Source organism: Condylura cristata, unplaced genomic scaffold (assembly GCF_000260355.1).
Source record: "Condylura cristata isolate star-nosed mole 26May11 unplaced genomic scaffold, ConCri1.0 scaffold00021, whole genome shotgun sequence".
NCBI lineage: Eukaryota > Metazoa > Chordata > Mammalia > Eulipotyphla > Talpidae > Condylura > Condylura cristata.
In genome coordinates, this window is record NW_004567122.1 from 34641016 (window position 1) to 34657609 (window position 16594).

The 16594-nt window shown below is 37.7% G+C and overlaps 1 protein-coding gene across 1 annotated transcript in view; it reads right to left on the bottom strand.

The window, feature by feature from the left end:
• The window catches only part of LARS (leucyl-tRNA synthetase), a 55399-nt gene that overhangs the window by 10805 nt on the left and 28000 nt on the right, over positions 1 to 16594 (bottom strand). Inside the window, exons 20-28 of the mRNA XM_004686845.2 lie at positions 16080 to 16292; positions 14405 to 14462; positions 12075 to 12138; positions 9421 to 9604; positions 8058 to 8148; positions 6432 to 6572; positions 4989 to 5129; positions 4117 to 4227; positions 1468 to 1578 (exon numbers count right to left, since the gene is read on the bottom strand). Of these exons, the coding sequence (XP_004686902.1) occupies positions 1468 to 1578; positions 4117 to 4227; positions 4989 to 5129; positions 6432 to 6572; positions 8058 to 8148; positions 9421 to 9604; positions 12075 to 12138; positions 14405 to 14462; positions 16080 to 16292 (1114 nt within the window). The remainder of the gene's footprint in view (positions 1 to 1467; positions 1579 to 4116; positions 4228 to 4988; positions 5130 to 6431; positions 6573 to 8057; positions 8149 to 9420; positions 9605 to 12074; positions 12139 to 14404; positions 14463 to 16079; positions 16293 to 16594) is intronic.

Here is a 16594-nt window from a genome sequence, read left to right on the forward strand (position 1 = left end):
CCCCGGAGGTGACCACATGGCGTGGCAGACCTCTCCTGACCGGCCCGCTGCTTCCCTCAGCAGTGTACTTCGTCGATCTGCCTGTTCTGCTCCCCACTCTGTCTGTGGTGAAGCCTCTCACCGCCCCTGAGCCTCTGGCCTGTACCCCAGTTCTGTATGCACAAATAAATAAATCTTACAAAAAAAAAAAAGATATTCTAAGAATATAATCTATGCTGACAAGGACAGGCTAAGAGTTTTGGTGTTCATCAGTCAGGCATACACAGCCTGACTGATTACATGAATTACATGAATAACCATGTTTAATAGGTTGAAAGACACCAACTTTTTTAAATTTATTCAGCACTTAAGTGTGTTAAATGTATTTTTACTTACTCCTCCTACTTCTAAAAGGTTGGCTCTATTAGTTTTCTCATTTTATAGATTACAAACCTTTAGCCCTAAGAAGTTAAATCCTCAAAACTAAGAAGTGAAAAACAGGGCGTCTGGAACAAGATGTGCCTGATGTCAGAGCCTGAAATCTTATGTAGTCGCGTTTACATTACAGGACTCCCCATGGGTGCCTGAAAACACACATAGTACTGAAACCTACATATAAGTTTTTTCCTATACATATGTATGCATGATAACGTTTCCTTTATAAATTAGGCATAGTAAGAGATTAACAATAAGTACCAATAATAAAAAGAGTAACTATAACAATATACTGTAATAAGTTATGTAAACATGGTATCTCTCTCAAAATAGCTCACTATATTTTTGGACCTTGGGTAAATGAAATCATGGCAAGCAGAAGGGTTCCGGGGGCTGGTAAGAGGGATAAGGCGAAGCTATGGTATATGAAAAAACTAAAAATCTAACCCAGTGATTCTTAATGTGGACTGTGTGTGATTGGGCTGCCTTTGCTTCAGGAGACATTTGGCATTGTCTAGAGAAATTTTTAAGTTGTCACATCTTGAGGAGAGTGCGGAGGAGGCTCTAGTGACATCTAGTGGGTAGAAGTCAAGGAAACTGATAAATATCCTACAGTACACAGAATAGCCTCCCACCACAAAGAACTACCCAGCCCAAAACATCAATAGAGTCACTGTTGAGGAACTCTTCTAACCAGTATAAACAACTTTTATCCTGTTGAGCTAAACTACACAAAGATAAAATCTTGTTTCCAGTAAGTAGCAGGAGCTAGTGAAAATATTCCAACATCAGCTAAAAGTATATGCTTCCTTCCCTAGTGAAAAAAGGTATGGTACAACATGAACCATTCAGTGAGTGTTAACACCTCTGCATCAATTCTTTCCACAATACCTAGCTTCACATACTAAGCCATTCCACACACAAACACCAAGTCGGAGAGCTCATCTCCCATAACCAAATGTGCCATTTCTTGGGGAAAATAGAACCCAAAGCTTTCCCCCCTCCTTTTACTGTCTTAACATTACTCCCATGTTCACAGGGTCAATAGCTTACCTTAATCATGGCAACAAACGGCATCACTTTCTTCATGTATTTCTTCAATTCTGGCAAAATGCTTAGTTCACTAGCAATGACCTTGTTATCAGGCAATTTTCCATTGTTGGTCTGAAAAAAGTTGGGGAGAACAATATTTTAAAGAGAATGCAGGATAGTATTGTGCCTAAAGAAGCGGCCTTAGTACTCTGAAGAACAGGGAATATGCAGCCCCCAGCACCATGCAGAGTGGGAGGTGAATAAAGAACATAAACGGGCATATTCTATCCCCTCCTATGTGCAGACGACATTCTTTTGTTTTCCCCAAGGATTTTGGTGTTTTTATTTACGCATACAAGAACTGAGGTATAATAGGCCAGAGGGTGAGAGGGTTTATCAGAGTCGGGAGCAAAATAGGCAGATCTACTGAAATACACTGCTGAGGGCAGCTACAGGCGGGACAGGAGAGGTCTGCTGTGCCATGTGGGTCAGCTTACTGGCGGGGGATGGAACTCAGGCCACAGTGGCTGGTGGTAATCTGATCGCGCTGAGACTTAAACCCTGCACCACCAGGGAGGCCCAGCATGGCTTTTATTTAGGTAAAGGATAAAAGTAGGTACATCCTGCTGCCTATTTGGTTTTTTCTTATAACATCTGTACTTTAGGATTTTAACATTAGATCTTATCTGGAGTGTTAGAAAGATCTTACATGTCTTCAAACTTCTAGAAAAATTTCCCTATGTCAAATAAGAAGAAAAAAAAAGCAAATAGCTATCACATGAGAGTCAATGTATAAAAAGTTATACAATATCTGCTTTAAACATTCTTCCCTATAAATTGTTGCCACAAATGTGAGAAAAAGAATTCCTAGCTACTGACCTATTAAATATAATATCTCTATCTACTCAAAAATAAATGCATCCTATCACTAAATGCATATAGTCCCAAATGTGCCAATTGAATTTAAATTCATGTCTGCAAATGTCAAATGTCCCCTTCCACAGAACAAGCAGCCTTTTGAGATTTTTGAATGATTTATTATGAAAGCACTGCAAAGTCAAGAGATGGGAACAGTTCTAGAAGAAAAATAACATTTAGTAAGATTCCTAATGATCTGTGTTCTTTTAATTCTAACATTTACTAAGATAAACAGTCAACATTTTCTCCCTTCTCAACACATTACTTCAAAATACATATAAAAGAGAAGGGAAGAGGACAGGAATCATGCCCTCTTCCTAGGGCACTAAAAAACTATCATATTCAATGTAAGAACATTATTCTTGATTTTAAACTAACATTCTTTCTATTCTTTTGGATGAAGCTAGTTTGGATGAAGCTAGTTTGAAACTATGTAATATTTAGTCACTGATATCTAGTAAAATATAATTTCTCAAAGAACAGTAGTGAACATTATTTTAACACCTGATACATTATATATGATACTTGGTTCTTCCACTGCTTCCTTGCAAATGCTGGTCTGAATATGCAATTTCATTTACGTAAACTTACTTAGTCTAAGTCAAAACCTGTGCAGAGATTCTAAAGGATTCTGTTTCTACACTTTACATTTTACACTCCTCAAAGGAGTAGCAGCTCTCCATGAAAATGAATTCACGGAAATACAGAAACACCTTACTCATTCAATCAAATTTCACAAGTGTAAAAATATTTTCTGAGTATTTAATTAATTATGAAATGTACTGAGGCAAAATTACAACAAACACCTAGAAAAAAAAGGTAAGAATTTTCCTTCAAGTTATCACTTTATACTTTGGGCATGATCCTCTTTCATCTCTCTCTTTTTTAAGGCACTATATCTACCAATAAATGTTTTTCATAAACTAAGCGAAATTACATAATGAACTGTGTGTCCATGCTTTGAATGTGAAAGAAAAAGGTAGATGAACACTTTTCTTTAGGAAATCTAGAAGTATACTTCCAACTATGATATTTCATAGCTAGTCACCTGACAAACCAAAAGAAAAAAAAAATGTAAAGTTCTCCATTTTTACAGGTATTTTAAAAATTGAGTATTTTCTTTTAAAAAGTCAAGGGGCCTCCCCAGTGGCAAAAGGGTTAAGCTTCAGCACTATGAAGCTGTCTGCAGCCGCTGCAGCATGAGTTCAATCCCCGGCCAGAGAACTGACCCACAAGGCACAGCAGACCTTTCCTGTCTTGCCTGCTACTCCCTCCAGCAGTGTATTTCATTTTAGTAGACACCTCCATCCACCGCCCAACTCTGCCCCCCACACCACTGGCTTACACCAGCTCATAAATAAATAAAATAAATCTTTAAAAAGAAGTCAAGCTTCATATTTTGTTTCAAACACAATGAACTTAAGGTTTCATGAATTCTAGTGTTAATATAAATAATAATCCAAAAGGCAGACTCGGTCCTCTTACTTCATAACTTTAACCACACATATGAAAGTCTCTCACACTTTTTAATTACATACAACTAGACCCAGTGTATTTTTTGCAAGTTTCAGAAAAGATAAAAAAAAAACACCTTTTTTCCCCTCTGCATTTAAACAGGTGTCACCAGGCATAAGAAGAACAATCCACGCCTAGAGGTGAGACAAATCTACCAGATGCTACCAACAACCTCAAAACAAAAACAAGTAGGCAGAGCCCCACAGTGCTGACAGAAAGTTCTCCTAAGCGCATCACCTCAAAGTGCCTGCGTAGAACTGACAGGGTGATGTGCTGCCAAGATGGATAGTTCTTCGCCACATAGATGGTACAGTGTGAAGGCCTCTGAGGGGGCTGCTTGTCAGTCTTCTGTGGAGAAGGAGAAGGTATTTTGTCACTTACCTGTAAGCCAAAAATGAAAAGAGCCCTCCCCAGTACACACCATGACTGCCATTACCACGAAGAGGCACGCAACCATAGGACTATGCTACAGTTGTCTTAATTTTCGTCACTGTTATATTCATTTGACCAGTAACTTTTAAGGAATGATCTTTTCTTTAAAAAGTCACTTCACCAGGGATTATGCTGGTAAGACAAATCAGAAGGAAAAAGAAAAATATCAGATGTTATCACTTAAAGAAGGCATATAGAGAACCCAATCAAAGGGTTTAAAAAAAAAAAAGGCAGAAGTTGCAGACAGCAATATATCTGCGGCTTTTAGCAGGGAGGGAGAGGGGTGAAAACGGGAGGAATGAGTACAAGGGACCACAGTGAAGGCTCATAGTGCTGTGGTGGTGGGAGACTTACAGGGACTACACCTGAGGGGAGGACTCAAATACTGAACAAAGTGAACAGTGATGTAAGAAAACTGGAAAGTTAATTAAAAAAAAAATACAAAATCACCATAAAGGGGAAGAGAGTATAGAGGGTAGCAAGAACTAGACTACAATAGAGGACTATGGGTACCCTGGTGTGGGGTGTGGTGGGGTAACAGCTCCCAAACGTTATGATACTACACCTCTACATCACATACCACGTTGTAAACCAATGTTCCCTCAATTAAAAAAAAAATTTTTCATTATAAAAATAAAATTCTGCATACATGCAATGAAATTTAAAAATGACTTCACCTTCCCTTTAGCTGGCATCATATAGCTCTTGAGTCGCAGTCTAAGGTCATGTGCAACTTCCATGAGGTACTGTGAAGAACGAATCAAAGCTTCATCCACAGGCCCAGCCACCGGCCATGAGGCTTTCATAAGTGAGTCAGGCTTTAATAAAAAAGAAAAAAAAAAATCCCCAAAAAGGTTCAATGAGATTAGACAACACATCTATTTTATAGCTTTTGATTACACTTTCATACCAGGCTACCATCTGTAATTAAGTGCTCAGAGTTCAAACCTGACTACACATAATACACTTCCATAGCCCCTGATCTAATGTTCCCTAGAATTCAAGCTGTGAAGTCTGACTCTACATTCTTAATTAGCATCCATTTGTACAGAGCATTAATACCCACACACATATGCTCACTTTCAAAGAAAATTATGTAATGCTAATTTGCCTAAATTGAATCATTTTAGATAAAATATGCACACTCTAAGTTTTTATCCTATTAATAAACACATCCAGTATTGAAAGTATTGCTCTTCGGTGTATATATCATGAGCACATTTTTGCATTGTTCATGTACTGAAAAATACAACAGAGCCTGGCTAATAAGGCTGGAAAGGAGTTATTAAAACAACCAATCTGTTTATTTGCAAGCCTGGGAGAAATAATTGAATTTATCTTCACAATAAGAATACTAATATAATATCTCTGAATATGCAGCCTTATATATGCCAAAATTGCACATAAAACAAGGATATTTATGCAAATATACATTTCTATCTTTGTTTCTTTCCTTTTTTTTTTTTAAGATTTATTTACTTATACATACAGAACTAGGGTACAGGCCAGAGGTGCGGGGATAAGAAGATTCACCAGAGACAGAGTGGAGAGCAGAACAAGCAGATTAACAGCTGGGAGCAGCGGGCAAGACAGGAGAGGTCTGCTGCACCATGTGGATCACCTTTGGGGCCAGGCATCGAACTCACACTGAAGCGGCTATAGCTAACTTGCAGTGCTGCGCTTCAACCTGCTGCACCATCAGGTGGGCCTCTATCTTTGTTTCTAAGCAACTCCTAGCAGTCATGTTTTATCTTTCTCAATAGTTTTACCTTTCTAACAAACTGTTGGAAAAACAGTATTATTTACACATGTATTCAAGTGTATATCCGAACACGGTCAAATGTATTATAACACTGCCTACTAGGAAGTAGATGATAACAATATGTACACAGTCACATATGTGAAAGTAAAATAAATACACAGTGTACACATAAATGGACACATGTGTGGCGGATCTGTGTAAACAGGAGTTAGCGTCAGTATAATCTGTGGCAATAATTAGGAAAATCTAGATTGCAATAGTCATTTTCAGTAAAACAACTCACCACACATTGTACTTCAAATATGTACTTAATAAGACCAAAACCAAACCCATCTACATCACAAATAGATAAAGATACCTTTCCCAGAAGTGTCCAGATGTGTTCGCACAAATGTGGACAGAACGGTGCCAAGAGAAGAGTCTGCACCTCAATGAACCGGAACACAAGGTCTCTGTGCATCCCTTCAATGGCCAATTCACGATATTTATCTTTCGAGGCCTGTAAAATTTGAAATTATTTGCTCTTTGTCTCACTGTACTTCTTTAAAATTAAAGGAAGAATTCAGCTATCCCTATTCGAATGCATTTTTAAGTTTTTAGTCTTTTAAAATTCCATAACGAATTTCTATAATGATTTTGACTTATTTTTTGTAACTTCTAAGTAAAATTATATCCATTCTTGCCTAAAGGATACTGTAGTTTTAGACTGATGATTTACAAAGTACAGTTCTGTGAGGACTGAAATAAATGTTTTTATTTTCAACAATACACCCCAAGCTTAACATTTGTAATGTACCCTGTGATTACACATAGATTTTCAGTGGTTATTAACAACACAGTGACATAAACTAATGCAAACCCTAAAAGAAATGAAACAAATGTCCAAGCATTCCACAAAGAGCTCTGTCAAGAAATGGAGAAAATAAGGGAAGTCTTGTTTGAGCTTATCATCCTACAACATGGTTTAGGGGGGTATTTGAAAGATATGTTATAAACCCTTCAATAACAGAAAAACTCAGTTGCCTTCAGAATTGAATGACAAAGTGGTGGACAATACAATACAAAAATTTGTCCTTCAAAATTCCACTGAAGAGGTCTGAACACAAATACATCTCACATTTCATCTTTTGTTATATGTAGTTACATACATACATGTAATTATTTCACTAATATTCTTTCCCTCCATCCTCTTAACTTTAGCATAAGAACAGGGACTGTGATTATTTTACTTGCCTCTTATTCACCTATATTATTTCCTACAAGTTGTAAAGGATACAGTAAATATATTTTTAAATAAATAAGGAAGCAAAATGAGTAAATGCAAAGAAATATATAAAGCCCTAACTGTATTGAAAACACTTTTTTTAAGAAGACACTCTGTAGCATTACATAAACGTGGAACATTTAAACGGTAATAAGGGTTAAAGCTCTGAGAGGCATCGAGGATAAAATATTATCAAAAAAAAGGCTCTGAGCACTGCATACTGCTATGCTTAGCACTTATCTTTATTTAAACCACATCTCTAAAAACCAAGTTACATAAATCCCAATGTGATAGTTTATAAAACTGAGTAAAGTTACATTTTTAACCTAAGCATATGAACTGCCAAATTTGAAGAAATACTGACACCTTGTGGAAAACTTCAGAAAGTGTTTTACTTTTAAACTAATGGCAATAAAAACATAAGTCTGCCTTTATTTTTTAATCACTATTTTCTTTGAAAGTACATCTGACTTTTAGATTTAATCTCTTTATTAATGCTTATAGTTTAGAACAAAACTACTTACACTGAAGGACATAATAGGAAAACTACCAAAAAAAACAACTTAAAATATGAAATTATTGAAGAATTCAAAACTCTCTTGGTAAGATTTTCAGTCTCCACTTTAAAATGAGTTATTCCATTACAGCAGGAAGGGGCAAAGGTAAGTGCACATCATATTCACACTGGCATACTTCAGAGCTGCTAAAAGAATAGCCTACCTGAAACTCAAAAAACCCTGTTTTCAAAGCTTCTTTAAACATCATCTTTTCATAGTTTTGATCTGTTTTTATAATTCCTGCATTCATTTCACTATTGAATAGGAAAAAAAAAGGTTATTGAGTTTAAAAGCAAGTACGTACAGAAAAAAACTGCTACATGTACTACCGAACAGTAAAATGAGAACAATCCCTGAAATATTCAAAAGGGCTCAACCACACCACCGCCTGGGGTTTTTAAAGCTGCCTACTGAAGCCTCCTACTGTCTATCCTCACTTAAGTATTGTCACTGCCACTACTCAGAGATCCTATTCACAGCTATTAAGTGATTATTTAAAATTTCCTTGATGGAAACTTTGTAATTAAGCCTAAATGCAACATGAAAATAGTTTAAGCTTTAAGTGTGGTTTAATTGTTGCACTTGAAACAACAGATAGGGATTGTTTTGTTTTTTTTTTTCAATTACCTCACGCAACCTCAGGCCCTGCATCATATGGCCAAATGCCGACCACCTTTTCTCACCACCTATTTCTACCCTCCACATCCTTCAAATATCTACTTTCTCATGGTTTTCGCCTCTCCCTGCAAAAATTCTCTTTATTTTTCAGGAAACATCATCTCCTCTGAAGGTCCTCTATCCCTATTATTACACTTACTAACTAGATGGATAAGCTTTTAGGTTTTGGGCTCTCCCTGGTGGTGCAACGAGTTAAAGCACAATGAAGCTATTCGCAGCCACAGCAGCTAGAGTTCGTTCCCCAGCCAGAGAGCTGACCCACATGGCACAGCACACCTCTCCTGTCTAGCCTGCTGCTCCTCTGTTCCCCCCCTCTATCTCTGGTGAATCATCGCACCCGCCATGTCTCTGGCCTGTACCTTAGTTCTCCTATGCAAAAATAAATAAAATCTTAAAAAAAAAAAAAAGTGTTGGGATTTGTTTGTTTTTCAAGGGTTTTAAAAAAAGACAATTCTCCATTTTTTTTTAAATCTATTCTTCAATAACCATTCCACCCAACTCTAAAGCAAGACTACACCATAAAATTGTTGAGGTACTTCCGAGAGAGAAAGGTGTATCCCAGTAGCTTGGAGGCATTTAATGAAAAACTTAATTTTTCAAAATCTCAATTTCTTTAATTTCTTTAACTATAAAACAATTAAAATATCTTTACTTTAAAAGGTTACTATGAGGTCACAATCAGCTAATGGATGCAGAGGACTTAGCATAGTAACTGGCCCAAATAAACTATCAACGAATAGCTGCTATTATAATTGAATTTACTTAAAGGGGTGGGGGATAAGAAAACTTAAAAATGCACTAGTATTAAGCAACTCGAAAATGCACAGAGGTTGGGGTCCACAGATTACCTGGCAAAAACTCTATCATTGAAGGTACTGGCAGGACCACTTCTCAGGCTGTCCCAGTTGGCCACCATTTCTTTCACCCATTCCACCCACGTGTACAGACGGAGAATACCTGCGTCAGCCATGGCTTCCACAAAGTTTGCATCTTCAACAGTATCACCAGCATCCGCCAGAGCTAAACGCATTCCTGAAAGAAAAAAGTGAATCAAAGATTTTAAAATGTGGTTACAAAATATCAGCTGTGTGTCCCATTGGATACACTGCAAAGCCTATATATAACTTAAAAAATAACAAATCCTTTAAAGGACTTCCATGGATGAACAGCAAAAATAAATGCTACCAAAATAGGAGCCCTGACAATGTTGCTAAAATACTTGAACCATCTGTATTGCTTTACATACACTTAACTTCAGTATGTGATTTTTCTCAGGCATGGTGAGCTGATGAGATAAAGTGATCTTTAATGAGGCAGAGGAAGAAAAGAATAAGCTAGGGAAAAAATACCCTTATAATACCAACATTTCAGCCTCATTTAGAGGTAGCAAAATATTATGATGTTTTAATGCACAAGAATACAAATTGTGCCTGTGTACAAATAAGCATTTAATTTCTTAACCCCTCAAAGTAGATTTTTCTAAGTTTTCTCACAAAATTTAACTTTAAGGGCCCTTCCTGGCAGCCCAGGGAGTTAAAGCACAACACTATGAAGCTATCCACAGTCACTGCAGCACAAGTTCAATCCCCGGCCAGGAGTTGACCCACATGGCCCAGCAGACCTCTTCTGTTTTGCCCACTACTCCCCTCAGCAGTGTATTTCAGTAGATCTGCCTGTTCTGCAACCCACTGTCTCTGGTGAATCCTCTCAACCCCCACATCTCTGGCCTGTACCCCAGTTCTTGTATGCATAAAGAAATCTTTTTAAATTTTTTTTAACTTTTCTTGAATAATTTCACACTTAAAGAAAAGCTGCAAAAGACAGTTATAAGAATAAACAAATACCCTTTACTCAGCTTCTCCAATATTAACAATTTACATAAGTATAGTTTCTAAACCAACATTCGTACAATTCTATTGACTATAGATATGATTTAAACATCACCTTCAATATCCTTATTTAATGTCCTTTTTTAAGCTATTCATCTGATAGATCTGAACATCAGAGTCTGTTCCAAAATCTAATCCAGAATCCCACATAGCATTTAATTGATCTTTCTTCTTGGTCTCTTCAACTCTGTGACAGTTTCTCAAGTCCTGTCTTTTACAATACTGACATTTGGACTGAGTACTGGTCAGCAGCTTAATAGAATTTCCTTCCAACTTGAGTTTGTCTGATATTTTCTCATGATTCGTGTAAGGTTATGCATCTTCAGCAAGAATATCACAAGAGTGCTACTGAGTATCTATCTCAGCCATCACTATCCAGGAGGTACACAACACTGGTGTGACTGCTGGCTGGTATTGCAAACCATCACTTGTCAAGTTTCTCCATTGTAAAGCTACTACTTTCCCTTTGAGAAATAAATAAATAGTCCCTCCTTTCTGGTGCAACGGGTTAAAGCACAGCACTGTGAAGCTGTCCAAAGCCACTGCAACATAAGTTCAATTCCCAACCAGGGAGGTGACCTACATGGCACAACATACCTCTCTCACTCACTGTTCTCCTTAACAGTGTATTTCGGTACATCTGCCTATTCTGCTCCCCACTCTATCTGTGGTGAATCCTCTCACCCGCCACACCTCTGGCCTTATATACATAAATAAAAATAATTATTTTCAAAAAAAAGAAATAACTAAGAAGACCTATTCTGAGAACGTGCAAGCATCCTATTTCTTCACTCACTGACTTTGGCAACCATTGGTAGACCTTCTCTACAACTATTAGTACAATGATGTGCAGATGTATAATTAGTACAGTGATGATTTTGTATTTTACTCAATTCTTCCACATTTATTAACTGGAATTCTCTTACACCCTTGCCTAGCTGTTTTTAATATGTATCAGTACAGATACACTAGTAATGTAGTGACTAGGTAATAATCCAATACTATCATTCTTAAATTTCATTGCTTAAATTGTTCTAGTTTGGGAAACCAGGAGCTCCTTTACGTCATCGCTAGTGTCCTTTCAGACTGTTCCTTTTAGAAATACATCCTAATTTTCTGCACCACAAGGTGTTCCATGCTGAACTTGTACTTTTCCTACTCCAGCCCTTACATAATCCTTCTTCTAGGAACCCCAGTTTTCCTGCACTGGAAAAAGTATTGAAAAACCAAGATCAGAGCACCGGGTGTTCTCACTGTATGTCTCCATTCCAAAGTCCAGTCAGCAAGTAAGTATTACAGAAATATATGTAGGTATAATGTGGGTATACTAATCCTTCTAACAGTCCCCCTTTTCTGACTTGTATCTTATTTCTGATCATCTGAAATGTTTGTTATTTCTTGTTCAATTCTAATGTACACATAAAGTACTTACCGAATTGCTAATTTATACCCCGCCCTTGTAAGAAACAGATTTACTAAGCACAGTATTTATGTACAGAAATATGTTAGATTGGTAAAAGTAAAAATAAAAACAACAATCTTAAATTGTCTTCTGTTATCCAAGGAGAATCAGACCCTGGTACAACAGCATTAATAAAAAAGAGCTTCCTCACCGTCTGCTGAAAATTTGTCAATAGCCTGGGTTAAAGTGAGGAAGTTGCCTGTGGATTTTGACATCTGAAATAGAAAGCCAAGAGCAGGCATTAGGAAGACTGTAAGTACAATAAACCAAAGCAACCAAATCTAATTAAAATACACTGGCTGGGGCCCTCCCTGGTGGCGCAGAGGGTTAAAGCACAGTACTAAGAAGCTAAAGCCACTTAAGCATGAGTTTGATCCCCGCCAGCTCAAGGGGTGACCCACATAGGGCGGCAGATCTCTCCTAAGCCGCCCGCTGCTCCCCTCAGCGGTGGACTTGTCAATCGGCCTGTTCTGCTCCCCACTCTGTCTCTGGTGAATCCTCTCACCGCCCCTGCACCTCTGTCCTGTACCCCAGTTCTGTATGCATAAATAAATACATTTTTCCATAAAAAAAATACACTGGCCACTATCACATAAAAACAAAAAGGAAAGAAATGTGGGAAGTACATCATCCTAACTTTACAAGGGGAAAGCTGACGTCCAGTCAATGACAGTGACCTGTCCAGCCCATACAGGTGGTCGCAACAGCACTAGTCCAGGGTTTCCAGGCTGATCCTCAGCCCTTGGCCAGTGTGGCAGCATGATGCTATAGGTCTCCACTGTAACCCTGGGACATGTCGGCTGGTCACAAAGAAGAGCTTCACAGCAATTAGTCATTAAGAAATGGGCAGACCCCCTTACAAGATCAGAGTTAATGTGTCAGGGAACGTCTGTCCATCGGGTCACACTTATTGGACATTCAAATTATGCTCTGCCTGAGCACAGCACATCTGAGGAGGCATTAAGCACAACCCAACATCTAGAGAATTTTAAATTATTTTTGTCTTTATCATGATGACTTTGCAGGTATCAAGCAAAAGAGGCTATTGCATCAATTTTGTACTACATAGCAATAGACTACACTGTTCTAATAAAATCTTTATGGCATGTAGTACAACAATGTTGAGCCCAAAGATAATAATACATTATAACAAGATTTATATTTATATATAGGTATAAAAATATATATGGTTCTGCTCTGAATTACAAACAAGAAATGAGACTGATAATCAAAAGGCCATGTTGACCTAATATAATCTATAAAACAGCCCATTCTGTTGAACTATTTTTCAGCCTACTGTATAGATTATCTAAAGTGAACATTTTTATTCCCTTCCAATCTTTGGGCACTGGCTAAAAATGTCTCATATTGCAATTCTTCTACTATTTGTTTAAATCTGTAACAATTTTCATTATGACATATTTTTAACCAGCTGCTCTTTTACTGTTTCATTAGTTGTAGCAAAATTTATAGTTGCAATAAATCCAACTTGTTACAATTGTTATGAATGAGAAATAAAATTGTGACAAGTTTCGTAGTTTTCTTTTTATTTGTTTGTTTTTTTAAGATTTATTTATTTATTCATACAGAACTAGGGTACGGGCCAGAGATGCGGAGGGTGAGAAGATTCGCCAGGGACAGAGTAGGGAGCAGAACAGGCAGATCTATGAAGTACACTGCTGAGGGGAGCAGCGGTCAGGCGGGTCAGGACAGGTCTGCCTCGCCATGTGGTAACCTCCAGGGCAGGCGGGGATCGAACTCATGCGGAAGTGGCTTAAGCTTCCCAGTGCAGTGCTTTAACCCGCTGCGCCACCAGGGAGGGCCAGTTTCGTAGTTTTTTTTTAAAAAAGGGTTCCCACTTGTAATGTGTACAACCGCATGAAAGGAATGAGAGTTTTGTCAGTTTACATGACCTTGTCATTTTTTTGAGAGACTGATTGATCAGACGAATATTTATGTAACATACAAGAAGTCATTAGTATTAACAATAGTGGAAGTAGTAAAAGCATCGAGGGAAATATTACACTGCCTGAGAAGAGGTGTTAAATAAAAACTATGTATCCTACAAACTCCACATTTCTATTATTCTACCTTAGTAGCCAGTCATAGCATAAAACAAAGAAGAAAAAAAACCCTACCAAACTACTTTCTCAGCTTAGAGTCCAGAGTCTCAGTACTAGGATCTTTATATTTCCTGTCCTCAACTATGTCTCTGATTCTCTCTCTCCGGTTACAATTTTTGTGACCCTTAGTCATTCTAATTACAAAGTTGTAATAGGTAAGCTTCCCCTATCCTCATCCTTCTCCTCAATTAATACTACCTACTTTGCTCACTCAATTTTAAAGGTAAAACTATTAAGTTATGCTATTAGTCCTAAACATTTGAAATGGAAGACTTTTAACTCCCCAATTTTCATTTTCTTTTTTAAAGAACAAACCTGAAAAGCTTTCTGCAGAATTTTAAACTTTCAGAGGTCTTACCTTCTCAGAGTTGAGGAGGAGATGTCCATTTGCTCTTACAGCTACAGGCCATTTGTCACTTTACAGGTAAATGTTCATAACCAGGAAATAAAATTTAAAGAGTATGACTTACACTTAAAATTTTAAGGTAAATGCTAAGAGTTAAGTAACTTTGTGAAGACAACTGCACAAGTATATTTACTGAGTTCTGTTCACAACATGAAGCAAATGAAAATGAAAGTGCCCAGTGGTGAGGGGCTGGTTATATAAACTATGCTACGGGGGGGCGGGGGGGGGCTCCCCAGTGGCACATGGGTTAAGTCTCAGTGCTAGCCAGCTGTTTCCAGCCACTGCAGCACGAGTCCAATCCCAGGCCGGGGAGTTAACACACTTGGTGCCACAGATCTCTCCTATTTTACCCGCTCCTCCCCTCAGCAGGGTATTTCAATAGATCTGCCTATTCTGTTCTCCACTCTGTCTCTGGTGAATCCTCATAACCCTGCACCTATGGCCTAAAATGCCAGTTCTTGTGTGCATAATAAAATATAGGCAGTGCCATAAATATGAATATAAAAAAATCTTAGAAATGCTCCATGGAAAAAAAGTATAAAATGAGAGACAGAATAGTGTTCAAAGGGTGGTATCTTTGTATAAATAAAAAAATAAGAATAGGCATGGCAGACCTCTCTGTCTTACCTGCTGCTCCCCTCAGCAGTGTATCTCAGTCCATTTGCCTGTTCTGCTCCCCACTCTCCCTCTGGTGAATCCTCTCACCCTCCTGCACCTCTGACCTGTACCCCAGTTCTTGTATACATAAATCAATCTTTGGGGGAAAAATAAGAATAAGATATCTGATGCTGGTACATGCATGAATGTGTATTCCAGAAAAAAAAAAAAAAGCTTTAGTAGCAGTGAGTGATGAGTTTTGTGAAATAGACTGATGTGGAGAAAAGCATGAAAGTTTCCTTTAACTTTTTACACTTACGAACACTTTGAATTTTGGAGCATTTGTATTGTTTTCCTAGTTTGGCATAAGCATTTCATCTTATTACTTATTGATAATTTCTGAAAATCTAATACATCTAAAACTTGATGTGAAGGGGTAAGGACTCAACTATGTTACTGTCAATATTATTATTATTCTGAGATAACAAATTTCTCCAAAACTACATTTTAAACAATAGAGAAAAATAACTGGCTGACAAGAACATTAGGTTAGTTTTACTTCCCTACTTCAAAATCTTCCTGATTCTTGAAACAGAAAAAGCAATTTAAGAAGTCACATGAGGCACACAAGTATTAAATATGCCTTACACCCAAAGCATTGCTACCAGTTAGTGCTGTAAACTTGAGGCTCTCAGCTCAAGGAATGCTTACTCCCATGTCTAATGTTCAAGGCTCTACCTGAAGTCACCTTTACCCCTACCTCTGACATTTCCAGTGAGTCACATAACAGGACAAGTGAATTATAGACAGATATAAATGCACCCAAAATATGGTAGCTGAAGGAAGTACAGGATTTCTCGCTATAACAGAAAAATCTTAGAAATGTTCCATGGAAAAAAAGGATATTCAGTATAAGAAAAAGAATACAATTGCCATACACACACTTCATAACAATATCCTATATAGTTGAGGCCACAGACACTTTCCTTGATCATCAGTAAACTGAGTCCACATCTTTATTAGCACTCACCTTTGTTCTGGCCACATAGCCACATGATTATATAGGTAATATGAAAGATGATTTGGAACAAGATCCTTGCCAGAGACTCGAAGATCCACAGGATACCAGAACTCAAATTCCTGCTTTAACTGATCTAATTTTTCCTTTGGGATGTGAGTCTTAGGAAATGGAGCTTTCTTGAAGAAAATATAATCCCAAACTTCTTTGGTCATCTGTTGTGGTCTGTATCAAAAACAAAAACAAATTAACAACCACAAAAATAAATATATAATGTTAGAAAGACTCAGTATTTTAGTATAACCATGAATTAGGAATTGCCTTCTATCATATTTACAGTAACAGATGAGGATAACAGATTCCCATAATAATGAAAAATGGGGAGCCTCCCTTGTGGCACAGAGGTTAAAGCCTCAGCGCTATCAAGCTATCACTAGCAGCACCAGTTCGATTTCCAGCCAGGGAGCTGACCCACATGACTCAGCAGGCCCGCTGCTCCCTTCAGCAGGACATGTCAGTCAATCTGC